This window comes from Uranotaenia lowii, chromosome 2, assembly GCF_029784155.1.
Source record: "Uranotaenia lowii strain MFRU-FL chromosome 2, ASM2978415v1, whole genome shotgun sequence".
Taxonomy (NCBI): Eukaryota; Metazoa; Arthropoda; class Insecta; order Diptera; family Culicidae; genus Uranotaenia; species Uranotaenia lowii.
In genome coordinates, this window is record NC_073692.1 from 190,280,709 (window position 1) to 190,308,689 (window position 27,981).

The 27,981-nt window shown below is 36.7% G+C and overlaps 1 protein-coding gene across 2 annotated transcripts in view; it reads right to left on the minus strand.

Annotated features, from left to right (window-relative positions):
- Positions 1-71: 71 nt before the first annotated feature.
- Positions 72-27,981, minus strand: part of LOC129749022 (tribbles homolog 2) — a 146,452-nt gene continuing 118,542 nt past the window's right edge. For both annotated transcript variants that reach the window (XM_055743850.1, XM_055743851.1), the window contains exon 6: positions 72-2,486. In XM_055743850.1, the coding sequence (XP_055599825.1) occupies positions 2,099-2,486 (388 nt within the window). In that variant the 3' untranslated portion in view covers positions 72-2,098. The remainder of the gene's footprint in view (positions 2,487-27,981) is intronic.

Sequence of the window (27,981 nt, forward strand, 5' to 3'; positions counted from 1 at the left end):
TACGCAACTTTGAGAGTTTATCTATGTAACCGGGCACTTTCGGATAGGTTCAATGAAGAAAAATCAAACGATTATTCATATAGATATAAATTTATTTTTTTCCACTTGCATACATTTATCTATTGCGTTATTAACTTATTTTGTGTGTCTGGTTAGCAAACTCTATCGCTCTCGCTTGAACAAAAACCGGCCATCACAGCCTCTATTCATCACATATTCGCGCACAAAAATACTTCCACGCTGGTAGAATTTTGAAACTCTCCCCCTCAGCCATTCGAAACACACAGCGAAAAACTTTCAATCGCAAAAAATAGTATTTAGACTATTAAAAAATGAAGAAAATGTGTTGAGCTAACAGTATCCTTTCGTATTTAAAAACTATCTAAGAATTTACAACGCTCGCGTGTGTGTTTGGATTGTTATTTTATTTTAACTTCTTTTTTATAATTAATAGGAAGAATTCAGGATTTGTTTCCTACACTCAAACGGAAGATTTGATTTACTCTCTAACAATCATTTTCTGTATTTTTAGACTATGTTCCCGTGAACTTTGTATTTGCATTTCTACTGATACTTTAACGAGCTAGGTAAAATTTTGTATGACAAAATAAGAATCTAAAGTCACTTTTGTCTTTATTTGAAAAACTAAATAATAGGACAACTGGTAGCAAATCTAGTTGAGGTGATTTAATGTTTTACTCATACACTTTGTAGAATGTAAATGCAAAGTCCAGGAGAACACCGTGTTTTACGAATTATTTCAAAGAAAAGCTGCCACAAATGTGATTACATATTTATAGAATATCGGTTATCTCTCTTTCTCTGTGTTTGCAATCTTTAGTAGCAATAAAATAATTCTCTTTCTGTTTTTCTGTTTTAATCACAAATTGCTTTTTTAATTAGGTATATCGCAGGGACTTTTGACGAATGGGAAGAAGACTTTTTCGTGCCTTAATAATTGTTTCTGGTGTGGGTGTTATATTGGAGCTTCATGATGACCATGAATGACAAGTTCTATTTTGACGGACATTTTTTCCCCCAAAGGTTGACATTTGGAAAAAAAAGTTCGTTTTCCAAAGAAAAACTAACTATCACAAGATTTGAAACTTAACTCTTTGTTTTTGGAATATAACAAGTTCATTTCTTGGCATGTGGCTTCTACTATTCAAACAATCATGCTCCTATTCTTAAAACTAAAACGTTATTTTCAGTCTCCGTTTTGTTATCTTGATAACGATTTGCATTTCCGTTTGTTGGTTTTTTTTTGTTGTAGTTTAATAAATTATTAATTTAATTTTGTTTTCGTACTTTCTGTAAATCCATTTTTTTTTTGCAGAAGGATAAAAACAAAACCTAAACATGAAATTTGGTAGTTCTTTAAATTCATAGGTAGTAAAAGCACAAAGATGGAAGTCGATTTTAAACAGATTGAACAAGAAAATTGCACATGATGAAAAAGAAAGCGGTAGAAAGATGGTATTTAAAATTCATACGTAAAGAACAAAAATTACAAAGTTCAATGTTTCGATAATATCCTGATTTTAAAAAGTGCAACTGCAAGAAATCATAAGGTTGGTGGTTCAGTTAAAAATTATGAAACTGGAAAAGGACAAAAATCCGTGAATCGGAAAAATGACGATAAAAACAACAACTATTCTTTCAAAGAATATCAACTGAGATCATGCGCTCGGCACTAACTTAATAATGTTGTCTCTCTCTCTCTCAAACATTGCACTAGCAATGCGCGCAAAATTCGTACTAGTTTTGAGGCGCCATTGGAAAAGTAAAAACTAAGGATTTTGCCTTAATCAAGCACTACCTTCCTAACATCGCTAAAACCGACGAGAAAACAATGATAAAATAAAATTAATCATAATAATTAAAATAATGAAAACATTGCGTCCTTTCAACAAGTGCGTAAAACGGAAAATTTCATAAAAGCCGTTCACGTAAAACTTCACGATCTAATTCGTGAATAAAATAACTGATATGATTCCTTTTGTTTTCCTCCAAATCGTAAGGATGTGGGAACTGCATTCTCGAAGTATTGCAGCTTTGCAGCACACATCATTTCCTAGGATGGTGGTCCTTCCTGCGATTAAACCATAGAGCTTTCCTCGTGACCACCGTTTCCTCCCTTGCGGCCACGTTCGTCGGCTTCGGTCGAGGCAGCCGGATTGAACCACTCCGGTACGCATTGATCATCGTTCTGTTGGCTGCTGGATCCTGAAGAACCGGACGAACGGCTGCTGCCAGCATTGCTGCTGCTGCTACCATTGGCATAGGTTAACTGATCCCGGCTATCGTCATGCTGCAGCCACGGGTGGTACAGCACATCTTCCGAGGCTATCCGTTCTTCCGGTTCCCGTCGCAGCAGGGCCCGAATCATGCAGCGTGCCTTCGACGACAGGCAATCGGGCACGGTGAACTGACCGCGGCTGATTTTGGCGAACAAGGACGCGTGTTCCGAATCGTTGAACGGGTATCTGCAAGTGGAAGAAGAAAGTGGTTTTAGAATTCGTTCGGAAATTATATGATACAGAAAAATATGTTTAGTTAAAAGTATATTGAGGAGGTTCTCTTACATAGAATTCAGAATAAGTAGTTAATTACGAATGGTCGACAGAGTCATTTCGTATCTGTAATGCGAATTTTATTAACCTTTGGACACTTGCCAAAATGTTTTTCGCTGCCAGTACGGTACGCATCTCTACTCTACTCTACTCTACTCTACTCTACTCTACTCTACTCTACTCTACTCTACTCTACTCTACTCTACTCTACTCTACTCTACTCTACTCTACTCTACTCTACTCTACTCTACTCTACTCTACTCTACTCTACTCTACTCTACTCTACTCTACTCTACTCTACTCTACTCTACTCTACTCTACTCTACTCTACTCTACTCTACTCTACTCTACTCTACTCTACTCTACTCTACTCTACTCTACTCTACTCTACTCTACTCTACTCTACTCTACTCTACTCTACTCTACTCTTACTCTTACTCTACTCTACTCTACTCTACTCTACTCTACTCTACTCTACTCTACTCTACTCTACTCTACTCTACTCTACTCTACTCTACTCTACTCTACTCTACTCTACTCTACTCTACTCTACAATGCTTACTTGATTTGCATACTTTTGAATGCATGAAAATGTCATAGTTACGTCCCAAATGCTGCTAGTCACAAACCAAACTAAAGAATTGTTTAAAAAGATACGCTATGAGGACAGTAAGCCCTTTCTTTGCATATAAAAGAAATGAAGAATTACAAAGGCAAAATTTTTTAGTTCTCACTAAAACAAAACCAAAACAAAAACACACTCTGCAGCTTTTCGGAGAGCAGCTGCTAAACCCAAGGGATTGCAGTGGAGAGAGAATTCTTTGCATTTGGAATGGTAATGATCAAAATTCCACAACTGCTTAACAAATCGTAACAATTTGCAACATTTGCAACAATTAGCACATTTTCACTCTTTCTGAGCACCGGTTTCTCTCATTTCAACTGAAACCTTCTAATTTTCTCTAACAAATCGCAACAAATTATAACAAATTCAATCATTGGCTGCAAAATTTGTTTGATCATTGACGATGATTCTCCGTTTATCTCAGTCCCCTGGCTAAACCTTTTTTTCCCCTTTCGATACGTATCCCTTGCTCCCTGGCATCCCCCCTTTCAACAATAATAACCAAAATTTCCTCCAAACTTGCTTAGAAGAAGCGGCTGTTAAATTAGCCATAAGAAACCCTCTTGCCAAATGCTAACTCAAGGAGTCTTCAAGCAAGCCCCCAAAAAGGAACAGCCCAATTTCGCGTAATCATACGTGTAGGACGAATGGGAGAAGAACGAAAACTACTCTCGAGAAGGCAGAAAAAAACACCAAAAAAAAGATGCATCGTAATTGAGAAGACGCGCGTGCACCTGCTGCTACTTCCCTACGGGAAGAAAACCGGAATAAAACGTAGAGAATGGAACCATCTAGGTAGTATTTTGGAGCTTTGCCCCTTTTGGAGCATTTTTCGCAACAAACTTTTTTTTTTTTGGAAGAATGGGACACCCGAAGGTGAACGAACATTTTAGACGTTGCCCAATGAGGCGAAGCGAGGCGTCCTTTCTAAGCAAGCAAGCAAATAAGCGTGGCTGGGGCCACATTTATGCCCGGAGGGCGCAAAAAAGTCGTGAAGGGATTTTTCGGGGATGGAAGCGAATGAAAGAATATGGGCTCTGGATGATGACTCTCGCCTGTGGCCGAAGTATTAGGATAATGAGTTTCGTTTTTGATTTGCGGTACCATATGTTGGATGTGCATTGTGTCCAAACTATTCTGGGTTTTGTGTGTAAACGATGCCGAATGAAGTTCAAACTTGTTTCGGATCAATTCAAGAGAATATTTCAAGGTTTCAGTAAGCCAATCAATACTAATGATCTTTTCGTTAGATAAATTTGCTTCTTTTTTAGAATCGTTTAAACAGTTTAGATTGCGGTTTGTTGAAAATTACGAATTACTGGGGTAAATTTACCCGAAGTTGGCATCTTAGTCATGGTTGGCCAATTTTAAGATTTGAGCTTTCCTATTCTGTAAACCATTAAATTCCCTTCGACAATTATGATTGCTTACTTGCTTAAAGTGCAGTGAAATCAGGTTTTGCCTTTATAATTGTAATTTGTTTGAGCCAAATGCATTTAAACTACTGACTGAAATCACACCCATGTAACTTATCGAAAATTTTTTCTATACGCTCAGTGCTGCTCCCTTCTGAGTGGGGGTATCATAACAGGCGGCGAAAATAGCTTGTACACCCTCTTTACTACCTAATAGTTCGAGTCTTTGATAACGTAAACTTCAAAAAAGGTTAAAAAAAATCAAAATAGCCGTTGTTTGAATTCGTTTTGGTAGCATAAATTTCAAGAAGTCATTCAACCAAAATGGGTCGCAAAAACTTTGCAGTTGTTGGATGTTTTGCTTCCAAATTCGGAATAGCAAAGAAAACATTCTTTCGTGCATCTGGTAAAGGCAGGTAAGTGTTCTATTTTCAAAATTGATAAGATTCGGTTACATTGAATGATCTCGAACATTTCAGATCATTTGAGTGCTGGAAAAAGTTTAGCGGCAATCCAGGCATGAAGCCTCACCACTTAGTCTGCGAGAATCATTTCTCAGAGTATGATTTTTTTAATAATAATCCAACCATTCCCAAGGGTAGGTAGTTTTTTTGTACGAAGAAACAACCGGACAATCATTTTATGATTTTTAGCCTTATTCAAAATGCGAAACCAATACTTAATGGCCCGAAGATTTTTGAAAACGTATTCGAAACCAAAGATTTTCCACCAGTTTTACCGGATGCTAGTGATATTCCTCGCGAAGTCGAAAGCTACTGTTCCGGATCGTCCCAATTAATTTAATGTTTCTTCAGTGGACTGTATACACTTTTGGGAACGACCTGGGGAACACTTCAACTTTAGCATTTCACTGTTAGTCCACCAGTACTTTGGGTGCAATTAAGGCAACCCAATCACCAAATCCTAGAATGGCACACTTGTGGTGCAGTGATATTGATCACTATGTGATGTTTTCTTCCGGAGTAAACTAACACCGACCGTTTTGGGGAAATATTACTTTTATTTCCAACTTCTTGTACGACCGAGCCGACGGGGGTAATAATCAAGACCGATGTTGCTGTGGCGGAGGTTTGTGCGAACTGATTTTATTTTCTGTTATGCTGGGTAAACAATCGTACTTGTACCACGAACACGATCACACGATCGGTCGCGGAGAGTGAGTTCTCAGGAGAGAACTCACCTTTATGTTCAGTCGCTAGGGTGACTCTTGCTTTATAGCAGCTAAATTATGACGTTCTCAAACATGCCACCCCCCTTGAAACCATACGGGTTTCGAAACAAAACATTATAAACATCAAAAACTTAAATGCTAACAATTATTTGCAATGCTTATTAACTAAAGTTATACAATACAACAGACATTCTTCACTCTTTACGATTTTCGAAAATATTTGATTGACAAAAAATTTGCTCGTGTACGCGCATCTTGAAAACACTTGCGCGACCAGGTCGCATTTGCTCTCTCCTCTCCATGCTGTGAAGTGAGTGGTGAAGAAGAATTCGACGATTGCTGCTGGCTCACACAAACACATTCGCTCGATGTTTTGATTGGCTGCTGGCTGGGTGAAGTCCGAAGAAAATCAACCGAAGAAACTAATTAGAAGTTTTTGCCGTGAAAACCATCACAATTTCGCAGGTAAGTGTACAATACGATTAGCATACGGGCTGTTGCTGATGGATTTATTACATTTCATTTACTCAGATGATGCCGCTGCCTGGAGATGAGTACCCTCCGCTGGGTGGTTTATTTTGTTTCTCGCTGCTGTTGGTTGGATCCGTCGCAGGCTGGTGAACCGCATCAAGACTTAGTAGGACGTGTTGATTTTTTTTGTTGACCGTTATTTTGAACTTCTAAAGTTTTGAAAATTTTCTAAATTTCCATTTTTATTTGTAGGCAATGATGACGACTTCCTGATGGTGGATGTGTTGCATGTCTGGAACCGGAAAAAACGATAATGCTCAAGATCCAAGCGTTGAGTGGAGCAACCGATGAGTAAATTTGGGCAGCCTGTCGATTTCCGACCAGAGGCTGTTGTTTGCTTTTCCTTCTAAAGACCGGAAATCATATATCAACCTGTCGAGCTTCGACCAGAAGTTGATACAAGACGTGTGATCGATAAAGGAACCGTGGACCAATGCTCATTTCTGATGACCAACGCTTGATACATAACCCGTCGAACTTCGACCAGGGGTTGTTTCACATTGTGTGGTGGGTAAATGAATATCGATGATCAAAGCATCCACCTGTCGACCTTCGACCAGAGGTTGATGCTTGCAGCTGAATTGATCAATAAATGATGATCAACTGTAAACTTGTTGTTTTATGGGTATTTCCGGAACCAATGATGACTGCCTTTCGATGAACGATGACCTCCGTTGACTTTGGGATTTGATCAGGGAACCGTTGAATCTTCTTGTGTAACTGGTGTACACTTGTGAGCCGACTTTCAAACTGATGATGCCGTAAAGTAGCCGAAATTCATTGCAATGCCGTGATAAGAGAACTCCGCAGTGCGTGTGCTAACTTGGACCGGACTTGTGGTGCTAAGCCGGACCGGAAGTTTTGTTGGGTCAGACCGGATGTTCTCGGTTGTGGGTTATTGGAGGCATCGGTTGTTCAAGCGGTTGGGGTCATGAAAAAGAAAATTTTTCGAAGGGCTTTAGCGGTTTTTTTTTTTGAAAATTGCAACATGCATCCTTGCACCAATTTTAAAAGTTCAACAAACATATTCAGACATAAACTGACATACATGTACTGACATATTTCCGATAAATGCGGATTCTGACGAAAACTCTGACAAATCGTTCTCTGACAAAAACTGACACATTTCGCCAACTGCGAATTCTGACGATAACCTTTCTGACATAATATTCTCTGACAAATTACTGACTCGCGTTGTCGACATTATTGTTGTCGCGGGTGGGAAGTAGGCAAATTTTACTAATAACTCGGTCATACGTGCCATTCTGCGTTCGAGCTGAAACTACTCGGACTTTACCATCTTGCCCTCTGACTACGTTTTTAATACGACCCAATGGCCGTCTCTGAGGTGGACAATTCTCTTCTTTGAGTAAGACCATCATTCCGACATCTAGATTCTGCTGTTCTTTTGACCACTTTGTGCGATTTTGAAGATCTGATAAATATTGTGTTCCCCGGTGAATCGTGGATCAATGATCATGTTGATGACCAACGCTTGTAGATCGATGGCTATTCAAAATTTCAGCCCTTCGAATTTCCACCAGCAGTTGTTACTGTTTGACCAATGTATTAATAAACGGATGTTGAACCGAAGAAAAATGTTACTTTGATTGCTTTTTCGAAACTTATGCACATGCTGACATATCTTATAAGCCGACGAATGCCTTTCAATGACCGATGACCACATGATGCGCTCCAAGCTGACGTTGAGAATTGACCGGAAAACCATTGAATCTTTTTTCGTGGGAGGATGAACTTGAAACTTGAAACTTTTAAACAGATGAAACCGTATCAAATTCGAAATTCGGTTCTATTTTTAATAGCGTGTATGCCAACGTATGTGCTAGGTCTGACCGTTCGTGTGGTGCTTGGCCGGACCTGATGTTGCTGGCTAGTAGACAACAACGTCGAGCAGTTTCATGATAATGATGGTGCTGTGGTGATACTCATCAATAGGTGGGTGGTAGCAGAGATGTTAGGTTGGCGTTGTTGTTCAATGGAACGATCCAGGCATGATGGGTGTTTAGGGTGACCAACCGATGACCGATACGTAGTCGATATCACAGCCTGTCGCTTTTCGACCAGAGGTTGTAATTCGATTGTTTGGCCGTTGTTGTAGCTGGTGCTGCTTCCTCGGACCAATTATTGAACCGGTGTTGTCGTGGTAATGCCGAAATTGGGTACTGTCTGGAATTGTACCGATGTCACAGTGTGGTGATGAGCCGCTCAAAAACCGGAAATAGCCGTTGGTGGGTCACGGTTTCATCCAAGGTAACGTGATGAGTTCATTCAGAAGGACTTTAGTGTTTCTTAGTACATTCTTCAATTACATGCTCCCTTCTACCGAATTTTCAATACTGACAGAAAACATTCTGACATTTACAGACATAAATACTGACACATAACTAACGCATTTCTGACAAATTTCAGACTTATAAACATGACAAATTCTGACTTTGAAACTCTGACATGTTTCAATTTACGACTCATTTCATCTGACACGATCATTCTTGATAAACTGACATATGTTGTCGACATAATTGCTATCGCGGATAGAAGGTAATAAGGTTATGTAGATGTCTCGGTCTAATGTTCTACTTATCACGTTTGTTTTCTTGACCATTGACTATTTTCTTTAAAGTAAAGCATTCAACCAGAAACTTTGAGCTCATGATTAGCTCCAACAACCGTTACATTGTCACCTATGACAATGTCTGCTGTCGCCCCTTTCCAACGTTTTCTTTTTCGTCGATTTTAGACCGCGAGTTGTACCGTTTTTCGCAGTGTGTTGTGTGCTGATGGTTCTTCTCGACGTCTGCACTGATAGGATATCGATGCAGACGGAGGCATAGCATGTGGGACATTTTAGTCATTCTGACCAACTGGGTCCACCGTCAATTCTTCGTTCGAATAAACGACGATTGAGGTGCGACACGATGAAGCAAAATTTCAAGTGGTTTTGCAGTTGTGCTGTCCGATTTCAGCTCGTATACGAAGCGATCTTAAATTTGGACCAATGTGGGTTGGCCTTCGACGAATTTGTTCTACTTGCAAATCTTCAAGATGAGCTGAAAAAATTCCAACAAATGGCCGAGTGATGTGAGTTACTTCAGGACCTTCGTCCGGCTGACTGATTTTCTGACGAAAAAACTGACATAGATTCTGACTGTTGTACTGAATGGGTTTCTGACCGATTTTCCGATAAAATTCTGAAAGGTTTTCCGAATGGTTTTCTGAATGAGTTTCTGACAGTTTTGCTTTGTGATCTGAATGATTTTCTGACTCAATAACCAAATGATTTGCAGACAGTTTCACTGACCGATTTTCCGACATTTGTCCAGACACAATCTAACAAATACAAAATAGGCAATTTCCGAAAAGACCGAGACATAACCTGTTCCGTGGGATCTCATCATTTCTGGAGATTGAGTTGATTGAAATACTACTAGAGGCGTAGCCAAACTGTGAACACAATTACAACGTTCTTGCAATCGTGTGAGTTCGAAACCTATTTTTAATTCGAATGATAGCAGTCGACAACAAAAAACTGACAAACTCATACTCTGTATGGGCTACTGACTGATTCCAAAGTGTGCGAAAGGTTATCTGTGGTGCACTGTGGGTAATTTTGTGGGTCGGGTGCTTGAACAACTGGGTACGAATTGGTGGATTGCTGAGTTCTTCGATTTGGTGTGCGCTGAGTTTGTGTGTTTTCTCTACTTTGGTTCGTTTCAAACTGATTGGCATTATCGGGTCTGTTGCGCGTTGGTGGAACGGAGGAGGAGTAAGATGGTGAGTGAGGCCGAGAGAAGTAGCGAGGACTTTCATAATGCAAAAGTGTGTGGTGGTTCCGATGGCATTTTTGACAGGGACTTCTGGTACAATCTATGGCATAATGTCCAGGTTGCAAACACTTAAAACACAAGCGACGTTTGTGGACTTCCGAAAACCGTTCTGACACAGACCAACTTAGTCCAATTTCGATTAAAAATTGGAATTCCAAAAATTCAGAAAATAATTTTATGCACGTTGACACGTCCGCTTGTATGTTGCACACAATAATTGCCATTCACTCACTAATTTAAAAAAATAATTATTCAAGAAACACCGACACGTCCTAATGATCTCCACAGATCATTAATCAATAATGCTGACCGAAGAACTAATTCAATCAATGATCACTTATTGACCACTAGCTTACAAAATGCACCTTGCGTGCTCTCACCAATACGTAATTATAGTCCGACTAATCGTTATTTGACTCAACTCAACTCAACGTTAATATTTTTGACCGAAAATGAATGACCAAACGCACCCGATTGACTAAGAAAGTTATCAATGAAACAATTGCCAATTTCGAACCACAAGCAGCAGAGAATGATGTTGAAAAACCCCGATCAAGGATTGCACACAATTCCAGAATAAAAAGATCTTGAACTTAAGTTTTCAACTTTATTTTGAGCAATTCATTTACCCACAAGCTACCACAGAAAACATACACCACCAATCATGCACACTTTGTACTTCCCTGGTTTCCGTGAACCGATTCCGTAGGCCTCGGGAAATGTTCCGCCGACCGATTATTCCGATGGTTAAGTTCGCCCTCCTTAGCTTTGTGTTGTAGCAAAATGGTGTTCCGGTTGTACTGCGGTGCTTTGATTAGCGCTGATCAGCGCGATGGCGAAGCAGCGATGGCTGCGGTGGCTTGATGCTACCGAAAGTGCGATGGCCGTGCACTGATGCCGCAGGGTACTTCTTGCGATTCCGAATCCGTCCGTCACTGTCCGTAGGCCATACTGGCCACACATCCGGTTCGAAGGACCAAAAAATGTTCCGGATCGTCCCAATTAATTTAATGTTTCTTCAGTGGACTGTATACACTTTTGGGAACGACCTGGGGAACACTTCAACTTTAGCATTTCACTGTTAGTCCACCAGTACTTTGGGTGCAATTAAGGCAACCCAATCACCAAATCCTAGAATGGCACACTTGTGGTGCAGTGATATTGATCACTATGTGATGTTTTCTTCCGGAGTAAACTAACACCGACCGTTTTGGGGAAATATTACTTTTATTTCCAACTTCTTGTACGACCGAGCCGACGGGGGTAATAATCAAGACCGATGTTGCTGTGGCGGAGGTTTGTGCGAACTGATTTTATTTTCTGTTATGCTGGGTAAACAATCGTACTTGTACCACGAACACGATCACACGATCGGTCGCGGAGAGTGAGTTCTCAGGAGAGAACTCACCTTTATGTTCAGTCGCTAGGGTGACTCTTGCTTTATAGCAGCTAAATTATGACGTTCTCAAACAGCTACCATGGTAAGATATTTTCGAAAATTTTAACGTTTTGAATGTATTCTTATTTCCTTGAAAACCACTTACTTGGAACGATACACAGATTGTACCTGAATGGTTTTCCCTGATATCAATGTTTTTTACAAAGTTTGAAGTTTGAATTTTGAGAGCCCCAGAAGGCCACATAGGTAAATTATTAATGTTCTGTTTAAAGCAACGCAAAAACAAATTTAGGCTTTCTAATTGCTACTAGAATAACAGGAAAAACTTTAATCAACGGGTAGGAGGGAGTTAAGGGACAACCTTTCATTTTTAATTTATTACTCTTTTTTGTTAATTCAATGCAGACTGCTCCTTAAAAAAGAACTAAAATTGGATGTATATTTTGTTACCTATGACTGAGTAGCTCAGGGATACAATACAAATTGGTTAGAAGACTTACCTCAGCCGCTCTCGCGTATATTTAAGTATTGTTTATTTATTAGGTTAATTAGTTTTAACATTATATGAATAAATAATTTGTAAATTTTGACAAAACCAAAAAATGTTTGTTTTATTTGATTCTGCATATTAAATACTTTTCTTCTTCTACAAACCACGATAGTTTCGAAAAAGTTTAATGATAGTTTTTAATCCAGACAATCTTATTTCAATTTTATTGATTAACAGATTTTCAATTAACTCAACGAAATAATCAAAAATATTCTTCAGCTTGTAAAGCATGTAGATGTCGCTATTGTACTGACTGCCAACCATAATAACTTTGAATGCGATTTGTTTTCCCAAGACACACTTTGGTATCCTTAGTAACATGGGTGAGTTTTGTTGCCCCAACTTTTTAGATGGCGTTGCGAACATCGAATATCCATATAGAAGAATGTATGTTCGCGGCAAAGCCCACTTCTTTATCTTGAAGTGACAGTATCTTTGATAGTAGCAGACCCATGTAACTTATCGAAAATTCTTTCTATACGCTCAGTGCTGCTCCCTTCTGAGAAGGGGTATCATAACAGGCGACTAAAATAGCTTGTACACCCTCCATGGGGATCAATGGTTTGAGTATTCAACAACTTTAACGTCAAATAACATACAAAATTATCAAAGCAACCGTTGTTCGTATTCGCACTGTTGGTATGAATTTCAACATGCTTTTTTTTATGAACAAAAAGATTCCCAATTGAGCATTCAATAGATGATTTTCTTCTCGAACAGAGTAAAATTAGAAAAGCGAGTTTCGGTTTAATTCAAATTCAAATCAATTTTTTCCGAATGGCAATATATGGTTAATAATTCGTCCAAAAGGTCAACCAAAATATATTTTTAGCATTTAAAGCATTGTAGATGGCTCTGCAGTACTCACTTCCAACAGATATACTTTTAAAGCAGTTTTGTTTTTCCAAGACACACATTGGTTACCATGGCTAGATGCATGAATCTTGTTGCCCCAACTCTTAAGGTGGCGTTGCGAACATCGAAAGTCCGTATAGAAGAATTAATGTTCGCGGCAAATCCCACTTCTTTATCTTGAAGTGACGGTATCTTTGCTGAAATGCTCTTAATCTTGGCCCAAGTTCCTGATGTTGGCCGTTTGTTAGTTTCTAATGTTGGCCTTGGTTAAACACGGCTAAACGGCTCACTTTTAATACCACGACAGGACATATGAATTAATTGATAATATCGGGGAGTGAAGCAAAAATGTATTGCATTGCTTTCGAAAAGTATTCAATGACAGTGCGATACATAAGAGCTTTTATTCCAACTACACCAATATTTTTTAACACGGTTTTCACAATTAACACTGTAGCTGAGAAAAAATATTCTTCCTTTTCAATGGAAAACACTTAGAAATTTTTGAAGTTTAAAAAATTGTAGCTATGAGGCTTCACCTGAGACATGAGACCTGACAAATGAGACCTGAAACCGTATGAATGAGACATGAGGCTAATAGCTTTGAGGAGTGCGTCGCGTCAGCGTTTTAGTACTGAATGACAGTGTTGATAGCTGACGCGACGCGACGTCCGACGTGCTATTGTGCGGGGGCCTTTATATTTAAAGATCTGAAACGTGCAACATGAGACATGAAAAATGGGACCTGAGGTGTAAGAGTTGAGACCTTGAGACATGATTCATGGGATATGAGATCTTGAGACATAAGACATGAGACGTGAAAAATGACAAAAAAGACACGAAAAGTAACGCATGAGCAGGGAATATTTAAATAAGGTAGTGCCAAGAGCCACCAAGGGGCAGAAGAAAACAAAAATTCCCGTACCAAGTTTTCAGTCAAGAAACCCGCAGGCAGGTTTACTGATAATCGCTTCGTTTGCTTCGAAATTTCCAATCGTTATCGACGCAACCACAGTAACGACGCTGTTAAGCATTGACTCGCGAACGAATCAAAACATACAACATAAGAACGCCGTCTTAGTAAACCATGTACTATGAATTTTCGTTCTGTTTGTGTTGCCTAGCGTTCCTTGTTGATTTTCTCCTTCCGATTTTCAGTCATTGTTTACTCCAGCAATCATTCGCTTCGCTACTGAATGAATTCGTGTGCGAGTTGATTCGGCGCGAGTTGGTGATGCTGTTGATTCACGCCTAAAATCAGACCTTTAAAGAGAATGGACACTAGCTATCAGTTCCTGGGATAAAGTCTAAGACCGATGTTTAATAACATAATTAACACACCTTGAGAGGAAAATAAGGAAAATAAGAAAACATTTTGGCATAAATTTGGTTTTTGGGCATCACTTGCGTTCCAAGAATTAAATCATTTTCCTTCATGAAGCGTTCGCGGCGAAGCATGATCGTCAGCGAGTCGAGTAGATGTCGAACACTCATCCGAAAAGCAAACGTTAAATTCATCTGGATTTTCACGTAGGCGCTGATTACGTGAATTTTTGCTTGACTTACTTGAATCATTTGAAAGTTAATACAAATTCACTTGATCTGTAAGTGAAATTCACATAGCCGTTTGCTGTCAACACAAAGACACATTGGAATTACGTTAAAATCCAGTGATTCGCCAAGTACAAACGGATTTGGTGCATTTTATGTGATGTTCACGTAGCTCTGAGCTTGAGCTTGAGCTTGAGCTTAGATAAACCGTACATTTCAGTAGTTGCTACTCCGTGATTGACAAGAACCATCAAAATTGTCCATAGATCCCAATAAATGGGGCTTGGGATTAGCTTACCATTTTCTGTGTACACGTTTCGAAGGTTCCTTATTTTATATGGTCAATAACGGCGCCGGCCACGTCCTTACGGTTCATCGGGGAAAGAGAAGGATTGTTAATTCGACTTCCGTTGCTACTAGAGACCGAATACACCTCTAAATCTCCACGGTCGTCACAGGAAGAGTGGTTTGTTAGTGGGGAAGGTAAATAAGATCTAGATTCCCCTTGGGAAGGGATGTGATCAAAGCAAAGTTAAATATTTAATGATCGTTGCGTCACACACTATCAAGTACATCGCGTTTTTATTTAGAGCAAATACGTCCTAACGTGGCATTTTCATACACGTACAATGTACTTAGCACCGGTGCGACTCACCAATTTAACCGCGTGCTTATAACGTGATGAGCAAAACGTCCTAACTTCAAAACTTTATGACGAATTTAAAAAGTTTCAAAGAAATTCATTTATTCAAAGTTAAACCCTTTCCATTCAACATTCTGTAAAGGAAAACAATTTGATAATATAAAAACTTTTACATTTTTGTCCCTAGGTTTCTAAAAATATGAAACTTAATATTGATTTCAGTCTATAACTTAAATAGAAACAAAAACTATAACAATGCAAAACAAGCTACAGCAAGACTAAAACCGAATTATATATCGCTATTAAAAAACATATTAAAATTCTGTAAAAATATTATGAAAACGTTTGTTGTTCCATTTTCACGAGGTTAAAATTGATTTTATTTCAATAATATATCAATAATAGCTTTAAATTTAACGGATTTCAGTTCTTTGTAATTTAAACACTTGTTGGAAATTCTATGGCTCAATCGGTAAAGTATTTAGTCACATGCTAAGATAAAATTCAAATTATTCTACAATCCTTTTTTATCTTCAAGTATTTCATTTGTAGCCGTACTAATAAAAACTTTTAATTTCCTATTATTTGTTTTTTTTTCAACCCTTTTCGTACCTGTGCGCTTCGAAAAAAATCTCTGAATTGACGTTTTACATATTATCTTTTAATATTGGAAAGACGTGATATTTGGCATCCCATCATTCAGTGAATGCATCGATGAAACCGCAACTAACTTGTTCATCGATTTTACACAAGCTTCAAATAAATATGAGCTTTTCGTTAAAATGGGGCCGTTCACATACCACGTGGACAACTTAGGGGGGGGAGGGGGGTATGGAAATGTCCACGCTTGTCCACGGAGAGGGGGGTAGGGGTTTGGGTCATGTCCACGTGGACATACTTACTTTCAAAATATTTTCTAAATGTGAATAAATATTAAGATGTTTAAATCAAAATCTTAAAATTGCAAAGCTTTTCAGTTTAAGTTTTAACAATAAGTTGCTGCTAGAAAGCAAGTGATAAATATGATAATTTAGAAATCATATATTTATATCCGGAAATCCTTATTCGTTTTTTTTTCTTCAAAATCATCCATTTCAATAACAAAGAGGCAAAAAGTGGTGTTTCTAACTTTCAAATTATTGGTATTTAAAAAAAACTATTTCAAATCTGTCCACGTGGACATCCGGGGAGGGGGGTAGGGGTTTACCAAATGTCCACGCTTGTCCACGGAGGGGGAGGAGGGGGTAAAAAATCTCATTTTTCTGTCCACGTGGTATGTGAACGGCCCCTAAGCTCATCGAAAGAAAGAAACGAACCATGTTACTGTTTTCAATTGAATGATTTGTATTGAACATCTGATGACGATTTCGTAGTTATTATTTTAACTATCGAGAATGAATAGAACAATATAATATACTTATCTTAGGATTGTGCATGTAGGTACCTTCACGGTGTAGAAAACAGGCTTTTTAGAATATCGATAAACATATCGATAATTCGAATAACGATCGACATTTGCTGAGCTTTTAGGAATAGACCATACGCGAGCACCACCTATTATAAAAATTTATAAGCTTTGAAAAAAGCTCTCTTCAATCGCGTCATCGATTAACCAGTTTTGAGAACGCCGCACAAAATTCAACTTTATGCACTATTTGAAGCAAAAATTGGGTCACAATTGCATGCATTTCAAGGACACTATCACACACCGAATTGTTAAAAACAAACACTTTTTATCACTATTTTCACACGAAATTTTCATGAAATTATCAGCCGACATGAAACCGCGACTGCAGTCAAGCAGTGCTCCCAACCCTTCTATGTGATGTTCACGTAGCTCTGAATAACTTACTCACGTAAAATCTATGTGAAAGAACACAGTTCTCAATATGGCTTCCATCCAACAGTTGGTGCAGGCAGTTAGAGAAATTACGGGTAATGGAACTGATTTATCGTAAGTATATACCTAAAAATTTTGTTGTGTGATTTTTATTAACATCTTTTCCCTTTTCAACAGAATTTGGAATTGGACAGCTGGGACGAACAGGCAGCAGCTAACAAGGGACATCAATGGAATTGTCGCGGCGAAATATTAAAAAAAAAAAAAGTGAAGTGAAATGTATAGTATTCTCTGTGTTATAAATAAGTGCGTGCTTGGTGTTATCAGAATTATTCCAAAAAATAAAATGTGTCTGAAAAAATCAAAACATTTTTGTTTATTTGTTCGGAAAAGACTAACTACGTTACGTAGTTCATATTTAGCAAAATTGCATCGATTTGTTTGGTAGATGTCAAATCACCTTCCAACACTCTTAGCCACTACAACCCAAAATAAAGTTGTAATGCCGCAAAATCGGATGAAACTGGCTCCCGACGAAAATAAGTTTGGGGGGGTTTTCCCAAACTTGAGAATAAACGTCATTCTCGCAACTTAATTTTGGGGTGTTGTCATTCGGCAGGGATTTTTCGTTTTGAGAGTCGTTTATTAAAAGGGATTATACATAGTCAATAAGGGAAATTTTATTATTTAGGATCAATATATTTATTTTATTAATGAAAACATGTTTCTAAACCTGCGCCCAGGCCGGAATAGAGAACGCAATTTGATAAAAATTGAATCTTTTGGCATCGGGAAGCATGCATGCATTAATCCAGGTTCGTTTGTTTGAGTTTGTAGAACAGAATTGATAGAAGTTTTCTGTTTAACCTGAACGAATTTCGTATAGGGTAAATGCACCCGACCTTGGCACCTAAGGCATGGTTTATCCTTTTTTTCAACATTCCAACCTTCCTGTTGAGTGCACCATAGAACATCCCTTGAAGAATTTACTTGCTAACTTGCCTAGAGTTCAACAAAAATATGTTTTCTCTATGGAACTTTCATTAATGTGAGCAAAATGCATGCAAAGTACTCACTGCGGTGCTCCAATTACTTGGCCGCCGTACCAATTGTTTGCCGTTTCGATGATCCGATTCTTGGCCACCAGCAATGTGCAATAGATCTTTACCAACAACGCTCAATTGACAGGTAACAGAATCGTTGGCTATTCTGAATATAAGGCCACTGACAGAATGACGTCACCTGAGCGTAAAGTTCTATGCGACGATGGAACGCCGGGCTTCACGCATACAACAAAAAGGCTTTCGAAAACATTGATGAAATTTGGTTGGAAGGGAAGGGAAGCACAAAATAAGCTTTCATTTCAAAAAGTCGGAAGTCCAGAATTTCCGCAATTTTTTTTTAATTTTTTTAAAAATTTAAACTTTTTAGTCATTAAAACAAAGTGATGATTATAAACACCTTAGGTTGTTTCGGAATAATTGTGTATGGACAAGAATCATTGGTTTATAAATGACAAACAAACCTTCATCAGGGGGATCGATTCAGAAACGATTTATGTCCGCGAGTGGTTTGAACTTTCTCTTTTTTATGAACGTTAAATCCCATTGATGAAATCAAAACTTACATATTTTATAAGCAAACTTTTTAAACTGAACACTTCAAAAAATTTCTCCAATATGTATACAGTAAGTTACTTATGAAGGACTGATAAAATCTGAATAAAGCCAATAAATCTAGGAAAAGTATTTCATATGGCATGGGCTTCTCTAGACTAGCCCAGGTTTTCAACGTAGAGTTTTAAAAAAAAGTTGGTGTGGTCCAGCTGCCAGAATATTGAGCTAAAATATCCATATCTGGCCCTGATTGATTTACATTCCTCGAAATTTTTGAAAATGATTTTACAGTTCATCATTTTGGCGAAGTTTTTTGAGACAATTTCATCAAAATAAAAATCAAATACGACTTGAACGGGAGTAATACTGAAAGGTTTGAGCCGTGTCAAATAAACGAAATATAAAAAAACGACTTGAACGTGGTTGTTATGCAAGTGGTATTGTAGCGTTGAATTGAAATATCTTTTTTTTTTTTTTTTTTTTTTTTTTAATATGTCTTTATTCGTACCAATTCATCATTACATTTATATTACATTATTACATTAAATTAGGTGTTCAGTTCAATAATGAACTGTCCAGAGCCCTATTGTTTACTAATCACTAAAATTTATTTATTCGACTTAAATTTGCTGAGCACAATCAAGTATTTTTTTTGTAGGAGAACATCCTGTAATGTCAAAAATATTTTAAACTTAAAACTAAACACTATCCTAAAATTAAACTAATTGTAGAGAGAACGAATCTCTGCGACGGAAGACTGCATCGATTTGCCTCTGAAGCTGGAGATGATTTTGTTGGCCATCTCTTCGATCGATTCAATGCCTGCAATCCGGTGAAGATCTTCGGTGCTGTGCCAAGGTGGAAGCCGCAAAATCATTTTCAGAACCTTGTTCTGAATCCTCTGGATGGCTTTTTTCCTTGTCGCGCAGCAGCTAGACCAAATCGGAACTGCATACATTATCGCTGGTCGGAATACTTGCTTATAAATAAGCATCTTATTTCGCAGACACAACCTGGATTTCCTGTTGATGAGAGAATAAAGAGATTTAGTGTATTTATTACATTTTGATTGAATATCTTCAATGTGATTTTTAAAAGTAAGATTCCGATCAAGTGTGAGTCCCAAGTACTTCACGTGATCAGACCATTCTAATGAAACCCCATTAAAAGTTATGGAATGATTTTCATTAGGTTTTAAAAATTTAGCTCTTGGCTTATGGGGAAATAAAATAAGTTGAGTTTTGGAAGCGTTAGGAGAAATTTTCCACATTTTCAAGTAATTCAAAAAGGAATTTAAATTTTGTTGCAATCTACTGCGTACCACCCGTAAATTTCGACCTTTGGCTGAAAGCAAAGTATCATCAGCAAATAATCTTCTACCTTTTCCTTCTGGTACATCAGGAAGATCAGAAGTAAAAATATTGTATAAAATCGGCCCAAGTATACTGCCCTGAGGGACCCCAGCTCTAATGGGAGTCCTTTCAGAGCATGAATTTTGATAGCTTACTTGTAAGGTTCGGCTAGTCAAATAATTTTGAATAATTTTAGTGAGATATACAGGAAAATCAAATCGAGCTAATTTAGCTACTAAACCTTTGTGCCAAACACTGTCAAAAGCTTTTTCAATATCAAGAAGAGCAACACCAGTTGAATAACCTTCAGATTTGCTAGCGTTAATCATATTAGTTACACTCAAAAGTTGATGTGTAGTAGAATGTCCATGACGAAAACCAAATTGTTCATCAGGGAAAATAGAATTCTGATTAATGTGAATCATCATTCTATTCAAAATAACTCTCTCAAATAGTTTACTTAAAGAAGGAAGCAAACTAATTGGTCGATAACTTGAAGGCACTGAAGCACTTTTTCCAGGTTTCAAAATTGGAGTTACTTTGGCATTTTTCCATTTATTGGGAAAATAAGCCAAGTGAAAACATTTATTGAAGATTTTAACTAAAAAATTTAAAGTGCTTTCAGGCAACTTTTTAATAAGAATATAGAAAATCCCATCTTCCCCCGGAGCTTTCATATTTTTAAATTTTTTGAAAATCAATTTAAGTTCATCAATATTTGTCTCAGAGGAACTTTCAAATACATTTTGCTTAGAAAAAATATCATCAAATTCAAGGGAAATTTGAGCATCAATTGGACTAACAACGTTTAAATTAAAATCATGAGCAGACTCAAACTGTTGGGCTAATTTTTGAGCTTTTTCTGCGTTAGTTAAAAGAAGTTTATCCCCATCTTTCAAAGTAGGAATTGGCTTCTGGGGCTTTTTCAGAATTTTAGTTAACTTCCAAAACGGCTTTGAGTAGGGTTTTAAGTCCTCTACTGCTTTAGCAAAATTTTCATTACGGATGAAATTTAAACGACGTTTGATCTCTTTTTGAAGGTCGCAATAAATAAATTTCAAATAAGGATCCCTAGTACGTTGATATTGGCGTCGACGAATGTTTTTCAGTCGTATCAAAAACTGAAGATCATCATCAATTAAAGGTTGATTAAATTTATGATTAACTTTGGGTATTGAAGCGGCTTTAGCATTGACTATTGAAGTTGTCAAATTTTCTACAGCCAAATCAATATCTTCAATTGAATTCAGTGGAACGTTTACATCTAAATTACGTTCAATAAAATTCCTATATCGCTCCCAGTCAGCTTTTTGAAAGTTAAAAGTTGATTTTAAAGGGTTTTCAATCGGACTTTGGGATAAAGAAAAAGTTACTGGAAGGTGGTCTGAATCGAGGTCCGCATGAGTAACTAATTGACTACAATGCTCGCCTAAATCCGTTAGAACCAAATCAATTGTGGAAGGATTTCTAATTGAAGAGAAACAAGTATGCCCATTAGGATATTCAACAGTATAATAACCTGCAGAGCAGTCATTAAATAAAATATTCCCATTTGAATTTGATGAAATATTATTCCAAGATCGGTGTTTTGCATTAAAGTCACCAATAATAAAAAATTTAGATTTGTTTCTGGTGAGTTTTTGTAAATCTCCCTTCAAAAAATTTTTCTGTTCACCGCTACATTGAAAAGGCAAATATGCGGCAATAATTATAATTTTCCCCATAGAAGTTTCTAATTCAATTCCAATTGTTTCTAAGACTTTTGTATTGAAAGAAGGAAGAAGTCTAAATTTGAGACGACTATTGATGACAATAGCTACACCCCCACCTTGTCGATCAAGTCGATCATTTCGCAAAATTTTAAAGAAGGCATTGCTTTTCAAGTTATTGTCTGGCTTTAAAAAAGTTTCAGTGATGGCAGCAATATGTATGTTTTGACTTTTCAAAAATAAAAAGAATTCATCTTGGTTAGCCAGCAAAGATCTAGCATTCCAATTCATAATATTTAAACATCTATTTGGATCCATGAGGGAATCGTAAAGTCATAATAATTTTGTTAGCATAATTAAAAGAAGTTTGGAAAGCTTCAAACATTGAATTTGCTTTCAACATAAGTTGCATCATTTCCATTAAATTTTGATGCAAAAATTTTAATTTTTCCTCAGTAATCTCACCCAAATCAACAAAATTGTTAGGATCAGAAAATGAAGGAGAAGAACAAGTATTTGAATTTCGGGGACTTTCCCAAGCCTTCGCATGAACGTTGAGACTTGGTTTTTTCCCATTTTTATTAGTTAAACCTGAAGAGGGAAACCCATTTTCAACCACCTCTGAGAACGATAAACAACGAGTCTGTGGCGCAGATTCAGCACAGGTAACATTAGAAACACTTCGGGTATTACCCAGCCGTGATTCCAATGTAGGCCGAGGCTGACCGCGAACAGGCAGGTTGTTTGCCGGCCCGACGTGTGAAGACGAAAAAGAGGAAGGAGGAGAAGAAACTTTTCTGGAAACTTTGGGATTTTTCCTAGAAGCAATAATTTTTGCCCTGATGGGACAGTCTAGCGAATTCGAGGAATGATTACCTGCGCAATTTGCACACTTGAAAAATTCTGTTTGTGGCTTATCACCACCAAAAAGGCATTTAGATTTTTCATGATCAAATGAGCCGCAAAGCATGCATCTGGCATTCATTCTACAATTTTTAGTGCCGTGACAAAAAGCTTGACAACGACGACATTGCGTAATATTTTGAAGGAAATTGGTTGAAGATTTTCGAAAAGGTTCGAATTTGACTCGACAATGAAACATAAGACGAGCCTTTTCAAGAATTTGCAAATTATTAACTTGATCCTTTTTAAAATGGATCAAATAAAGCTCAGGAGCAAAACCAACACTACTGATATTATTCGTGTTGATTCTTTTCCTCATTTGAATTACTTGAATCGGAGAAAAACCTAACAAAGAATTTAATTCAGTTGTGATCTCATCCGGTGTCTGATCGCCGGTGAGACCACGAAGTACAACTTTAAAAGGACGATCACTTCTAGTATCGTACGTAAAAAATTGGTGTTTTTTATTATTCAAATAATTTAAAATTTTTTGAAAATCATTAAAAGATTCCGCCAAAATACGAGCAGTTCCCCTTCGACCGATCTGAAAAGAAATCTTCACATCCTTGACGGAAGTGACGATTTCTTTTCGAAAGGCATTGAAGTCAGGAATCGTGACCGTAATTGGTGGAACCTTTTCGTTTTTAAGAGTATAAGAAGAAGAAGGTTTCTTAGTACTCTTATCAGAATTAAATATGAATATTTCCTCATCACCGATGTTATGAAGGACATCGAATGAATTGGAAATTTCAACTTTTTTGGGCGATGGACCTGAATTAGTTTCGGCAATTCGCTTTCTACCAGCTCTTGAGCCGGCCGATGACTTCCCCATGCTGGAAAGAAAAGAGAAAATATGAATAAAAGAAAATGAAAATAATTTTAGCACTGAAAAGTGCTGATTGAAAAACAGGTAAGGAAAAAATAAATAATGTAAAAATGTTCCTGCAGGTACACAGCAACGATACGATGCTCCGGCGTACGTGTTGACGGCTCAACGGTACAGATGGAAGTGAATTGAAATATCTTATTTTGAACTTTTCTCATCGATTAGATTTTTCCAAATATTGAAAAAATTGCTTAGATTTTCTCAGTTTTTTTTTTTTGAGAATTTCCTGACTCGAATGCTAACTGGACAAATTCAGGAATGCTAAGCCTAACGACAGACTCATTTACGACATTTCTATGGTTCTGTGCATCATGATGTGTTGTCATTCATAAATCATCGATTAAATTATTCCATTTGAGTTTTTATAGACCATAAGTGATTGTAAAATACTCTAGGAGACTTGCGATTGCGACACATAGGGTTATTTTCACTACCAAACAACTATCTTCATATTGTGGAGTTTGGCTACATAAAGTAAGAAATTTAAAAATTCCTTGAATGGTATTTTAAAATTTTGCCCTTTTGAATTTGTTAGCTGAGATTATGAGTTTCTGGCAAGAGCCATCTCGAATGCCCGGGACGTTACGCAGTGGTTTGACACGCCAAATGGATGTTAGAATATAAACCTTGCAAAAACATTTTTTTAATTCGACTCACATCTTGTATTTTAAGGAATAATTGGAAAGAAAACGATATTTTCCTGAACTTCCAACTTCTGTTTCCAAGAAAAAAATTAGTACAAAAATCCAAAAAATTAAATCTGAGTATATGGTTCCCAAACAATAGAAAACGATTCCAAAACTCAATTAATTATGTATTTTATATACTAAAATCATAAATTTCCATCGATTTAACAGTTTTTAAATAAAAAAAACATTTAAAGTCTTGTGAGTTGCTTAATTTCACTAAGTTTTTTTTTATTTCGAACCACTGTGTTCTGTAGGAGACCACGTGGCATTTGCTCGGGAAATTGAAATGCAAATGCTGCTCGCACGCATACCAATGTACCTTCGATTCAAGGTTCCCAAATAGCGATTTTTGCATTTTCAATGCTTGGATATGACTTTTAGTTAGTCGAATCACTTATGTTCTCCAAGTTATTTCGAAGCTTAAGTTGATAGAAACGGTATTATCCTACAACCCAATTAGTATGAAAACATTTGTGCGTAGTTTTAAATGAATTTTTAGGGAAAACATTAGCCCATAAATACCTCTTTAATGAACATGTATTTTTTCCAGCTTCCAACACTGGTGGTGTATTTTGATTGAAGTTGCATGTCAAGAAAAGGAACAAAATTAGTTTTAAATTTTTATTCAAAACCAAAATAAATATTCATTCTTTTGTCTTTCTAGTATTTTTTGATTTTTTGCCGAGTTTAACTGTAGGCATGAGTATTTATTGCAAATTTTTCAAATGAATGTCCGCGTTTGAAATCGCATGTGAATTTAACAGTTGCACTAGAAAGGTGAGTTCATCTGATTTTCATACGGTGATTTCCAACATAATTGCTTCGGATGCTGATGGAAAAAAATAACTATTTTAATAAAGTACAAACAATCGAAAAATCCGGTATGCACAGATTTGTAACAAATTATTCTCTTCGCAATGAAAATATATTCAAATTTTTTTAGCTCAATTTGGACCTGAAAAACATGAAAAGACATGTTGGTATGCCAAGATAAGGACCATGCCAAAATAGGGCTCACTTACCCTACCTGAAATGAAAAATGAAGATAATTCAGAAAAGCGATAACACTAGCAAGCAAATACTTATGAATACTATTACTCACCTTCGTATAGTAACTGGAACTGGTGAATCTAGACTGGATAACTGGAACTGGTGAAAACTTTGCTAAATCGTTACTGGAAATGTCTATTTATGATGGAACGGTTTTGGGGAAATCTTCTCGGGATTTATTCTGTCACTGCAGTCTGTTCCGGGTGGCTCCAGCATAGTGCTAATTGTTAAGTTGGTCCCTCCTACAGTGGGTGGAAGTTCCGATTAGTTTCTTCCTCCTTATGGCCTGCTGTTTTTTTCGGAATATAGGTTAGATTTTTTTTAGTTACAATCCGCCTGTAGCAGATGCAAAACAGCGTCTTACGAAGAAGAGACGTCCGGAGAAATTCTCTAACAGGTTAAAGAAACCAGAAAGCATATATTAAAATGATACTTACAACCTGTAATCCGGACATTTTTCTCGATTGCGACTTAGGTAGTTGTTTGGGAACACAACAAAACAAAGGGAATTTTTTTTGGGGCGGTCAGTTCGGTCTACGAACTTTCTTTTTGGGGTATTGACAGCACCCCAAAATTAAGAATGTCAGCTGAACTTTGTTTTGATGCCTTGGCGTTCTTAATTTTGGGTTATTATTGTTCTGAGTGAATGCTTTTCCATACAGTTTGTCTAATTTACGAACGCCAACATCGATAGAAAAAATCACTTCGATAGAAAAAATCAATTAACGAACACGCCGTAAATTTCTTTTTCCGATAGCACGAACTTTTTGGTCCGCGCCATATTGAGTACTGATTACTTTTCACATAGATTTTACGTGAATAAGCTATTCAGAAGTACATAAACATCACATAGAATGCACCAACTTCGTTTATACCTAGCGGATCACTGGATTTTCAAGTAAATCAGATGTGTATTTGTTTTGACAGCTTTCAACTATGTGTATTTCACGGAAGCGTCAAGTGATTTTGTATTAGCTACTAAGTGCTTCACTTAAATCAAGTAGAAATTCACGTAATGAGAGCCTACGTGAAAATCCAGGTGAATTCAACGTTTCCTTTTCGGCTGAGTGTAACTCAGAAAATAACTGGTTACTAAAGAGGGGAAGAAAAACAAACTAGGTTTGCGTCGCCCACCCATTTCGGAGGTTCTGACTCCATAATTCCCATAACCAAAAGTGTATTTATCGTAAAGTTTTTCGAATTTTAGATTCTGTATCCAATTCAGGATTGTGGATTTTCAGTTCGAATAATCATAAGAAATTAGAAATGAAAAGCTGCTTCGAAATCCTGGTTCAAATTTGGTTTTACATTTCATATCAAATTTGAATCATATTTTCGAGGTGATATGCATTTTCAATATTTTGATAATAGTTTTCCGAGTATGAAAAAAAAGAGAAATTTTGTTTTATATCCAAATTTGGAATTCTTGAACATAGTTTTTACTACTTTTACACAAAATTAAAGCTTCAAAATGGCAATCCAAGATTTAAAGTAAGATTCCGATCTTTGTAAATTCATATTTTAATTCTGATTCACAATACAGTTTAAAAATAAATAATTTAAATGGTGAACATGGTTCTACAACTTGGCTCATAAAATGCTAATCTGGAATAAGATTCGGAAATCGTTTTTTTTTTGTACATTTCAGAAATCGTATGGAAATTCGGATACAAATTCAAAGCGCAATTTTTGAATTCAGAATACAGATTCAGAATGCAAATTCAAAATACAGATAAAGATTTAGCTTATAAATGAATTCTCCAATACACATAAATTGTTAAGCAATATCGTTTTTTCACTTGCCAACTTGCTACACTTCGAATTGACTGAATTCAAGTGTTAAACTTTGTTTGACAAAATTGAACACACCGTTTGCCGTTACTGTAAAACTTAGTTCAGGGGTTTTTGAGATACTGAATGCCGAATATCGGTGTGGAATTGATTCTTTATGAAAAATATTTACTGTTAAAAAAAAATTCACCAAAAAAATCTGCAAAAAATTCCCCAGTGCATTGTTCAACATAATAAACACATTAAGGACACCAAAATTTGTCATTTTATGTTTCAGAAATCAATGAACAAAATACTGTGTTGTGTTACATTTTGTAGATTTAGATTAGATTAATAACATTTGAATTATGTTAGCATACTAGCGGCAAGCGAAAAAACTAGAAATCTCGTATTTGGTACGCTATGTGTAGCAATTTTTTTAAAAGCCAAATTTCATACTAAAATCATTGATTTAGTTCAAGTTTGCATCAAGAGAATTTGATCCGAAAATCTGATAATTTTATCTTTTTTTTTTTTTTAAATTTAATTTATTTTCATCAAAGGTTAAAATCTTTGAATTTGAAAAATAGTTTGGAAGATTGGGCTTGTTTGATTTGAGTATAGAATATTTTTTTTTAGAAATGAAAAACTCTCCTAAAAAAAAGCTATTTTATGCCGAAATCGACTAAATTTGGTCTACCAGACTGTTTAACAAATTCAATGATTTTACCATCGATGAAAACGAATTCAGCTCACCGTTTAGGTTTAGGACCAATTATCTAAAGTCACAATTTCATACGAAAACTTTTAAGCACTTAAAAATGAATAACCATATAGTTACAAACATAATTTTTTTTAAATTTTGTTTGTTTTCGTGAATTGTTGGGAAAAAAATCATAGAAAAAAATCAGAATCGGATAACACTTCCTCTTGGAATTCATTATCCATCCAATAGTTAACTAAAAAAAATTGTTCAACTAACTACGA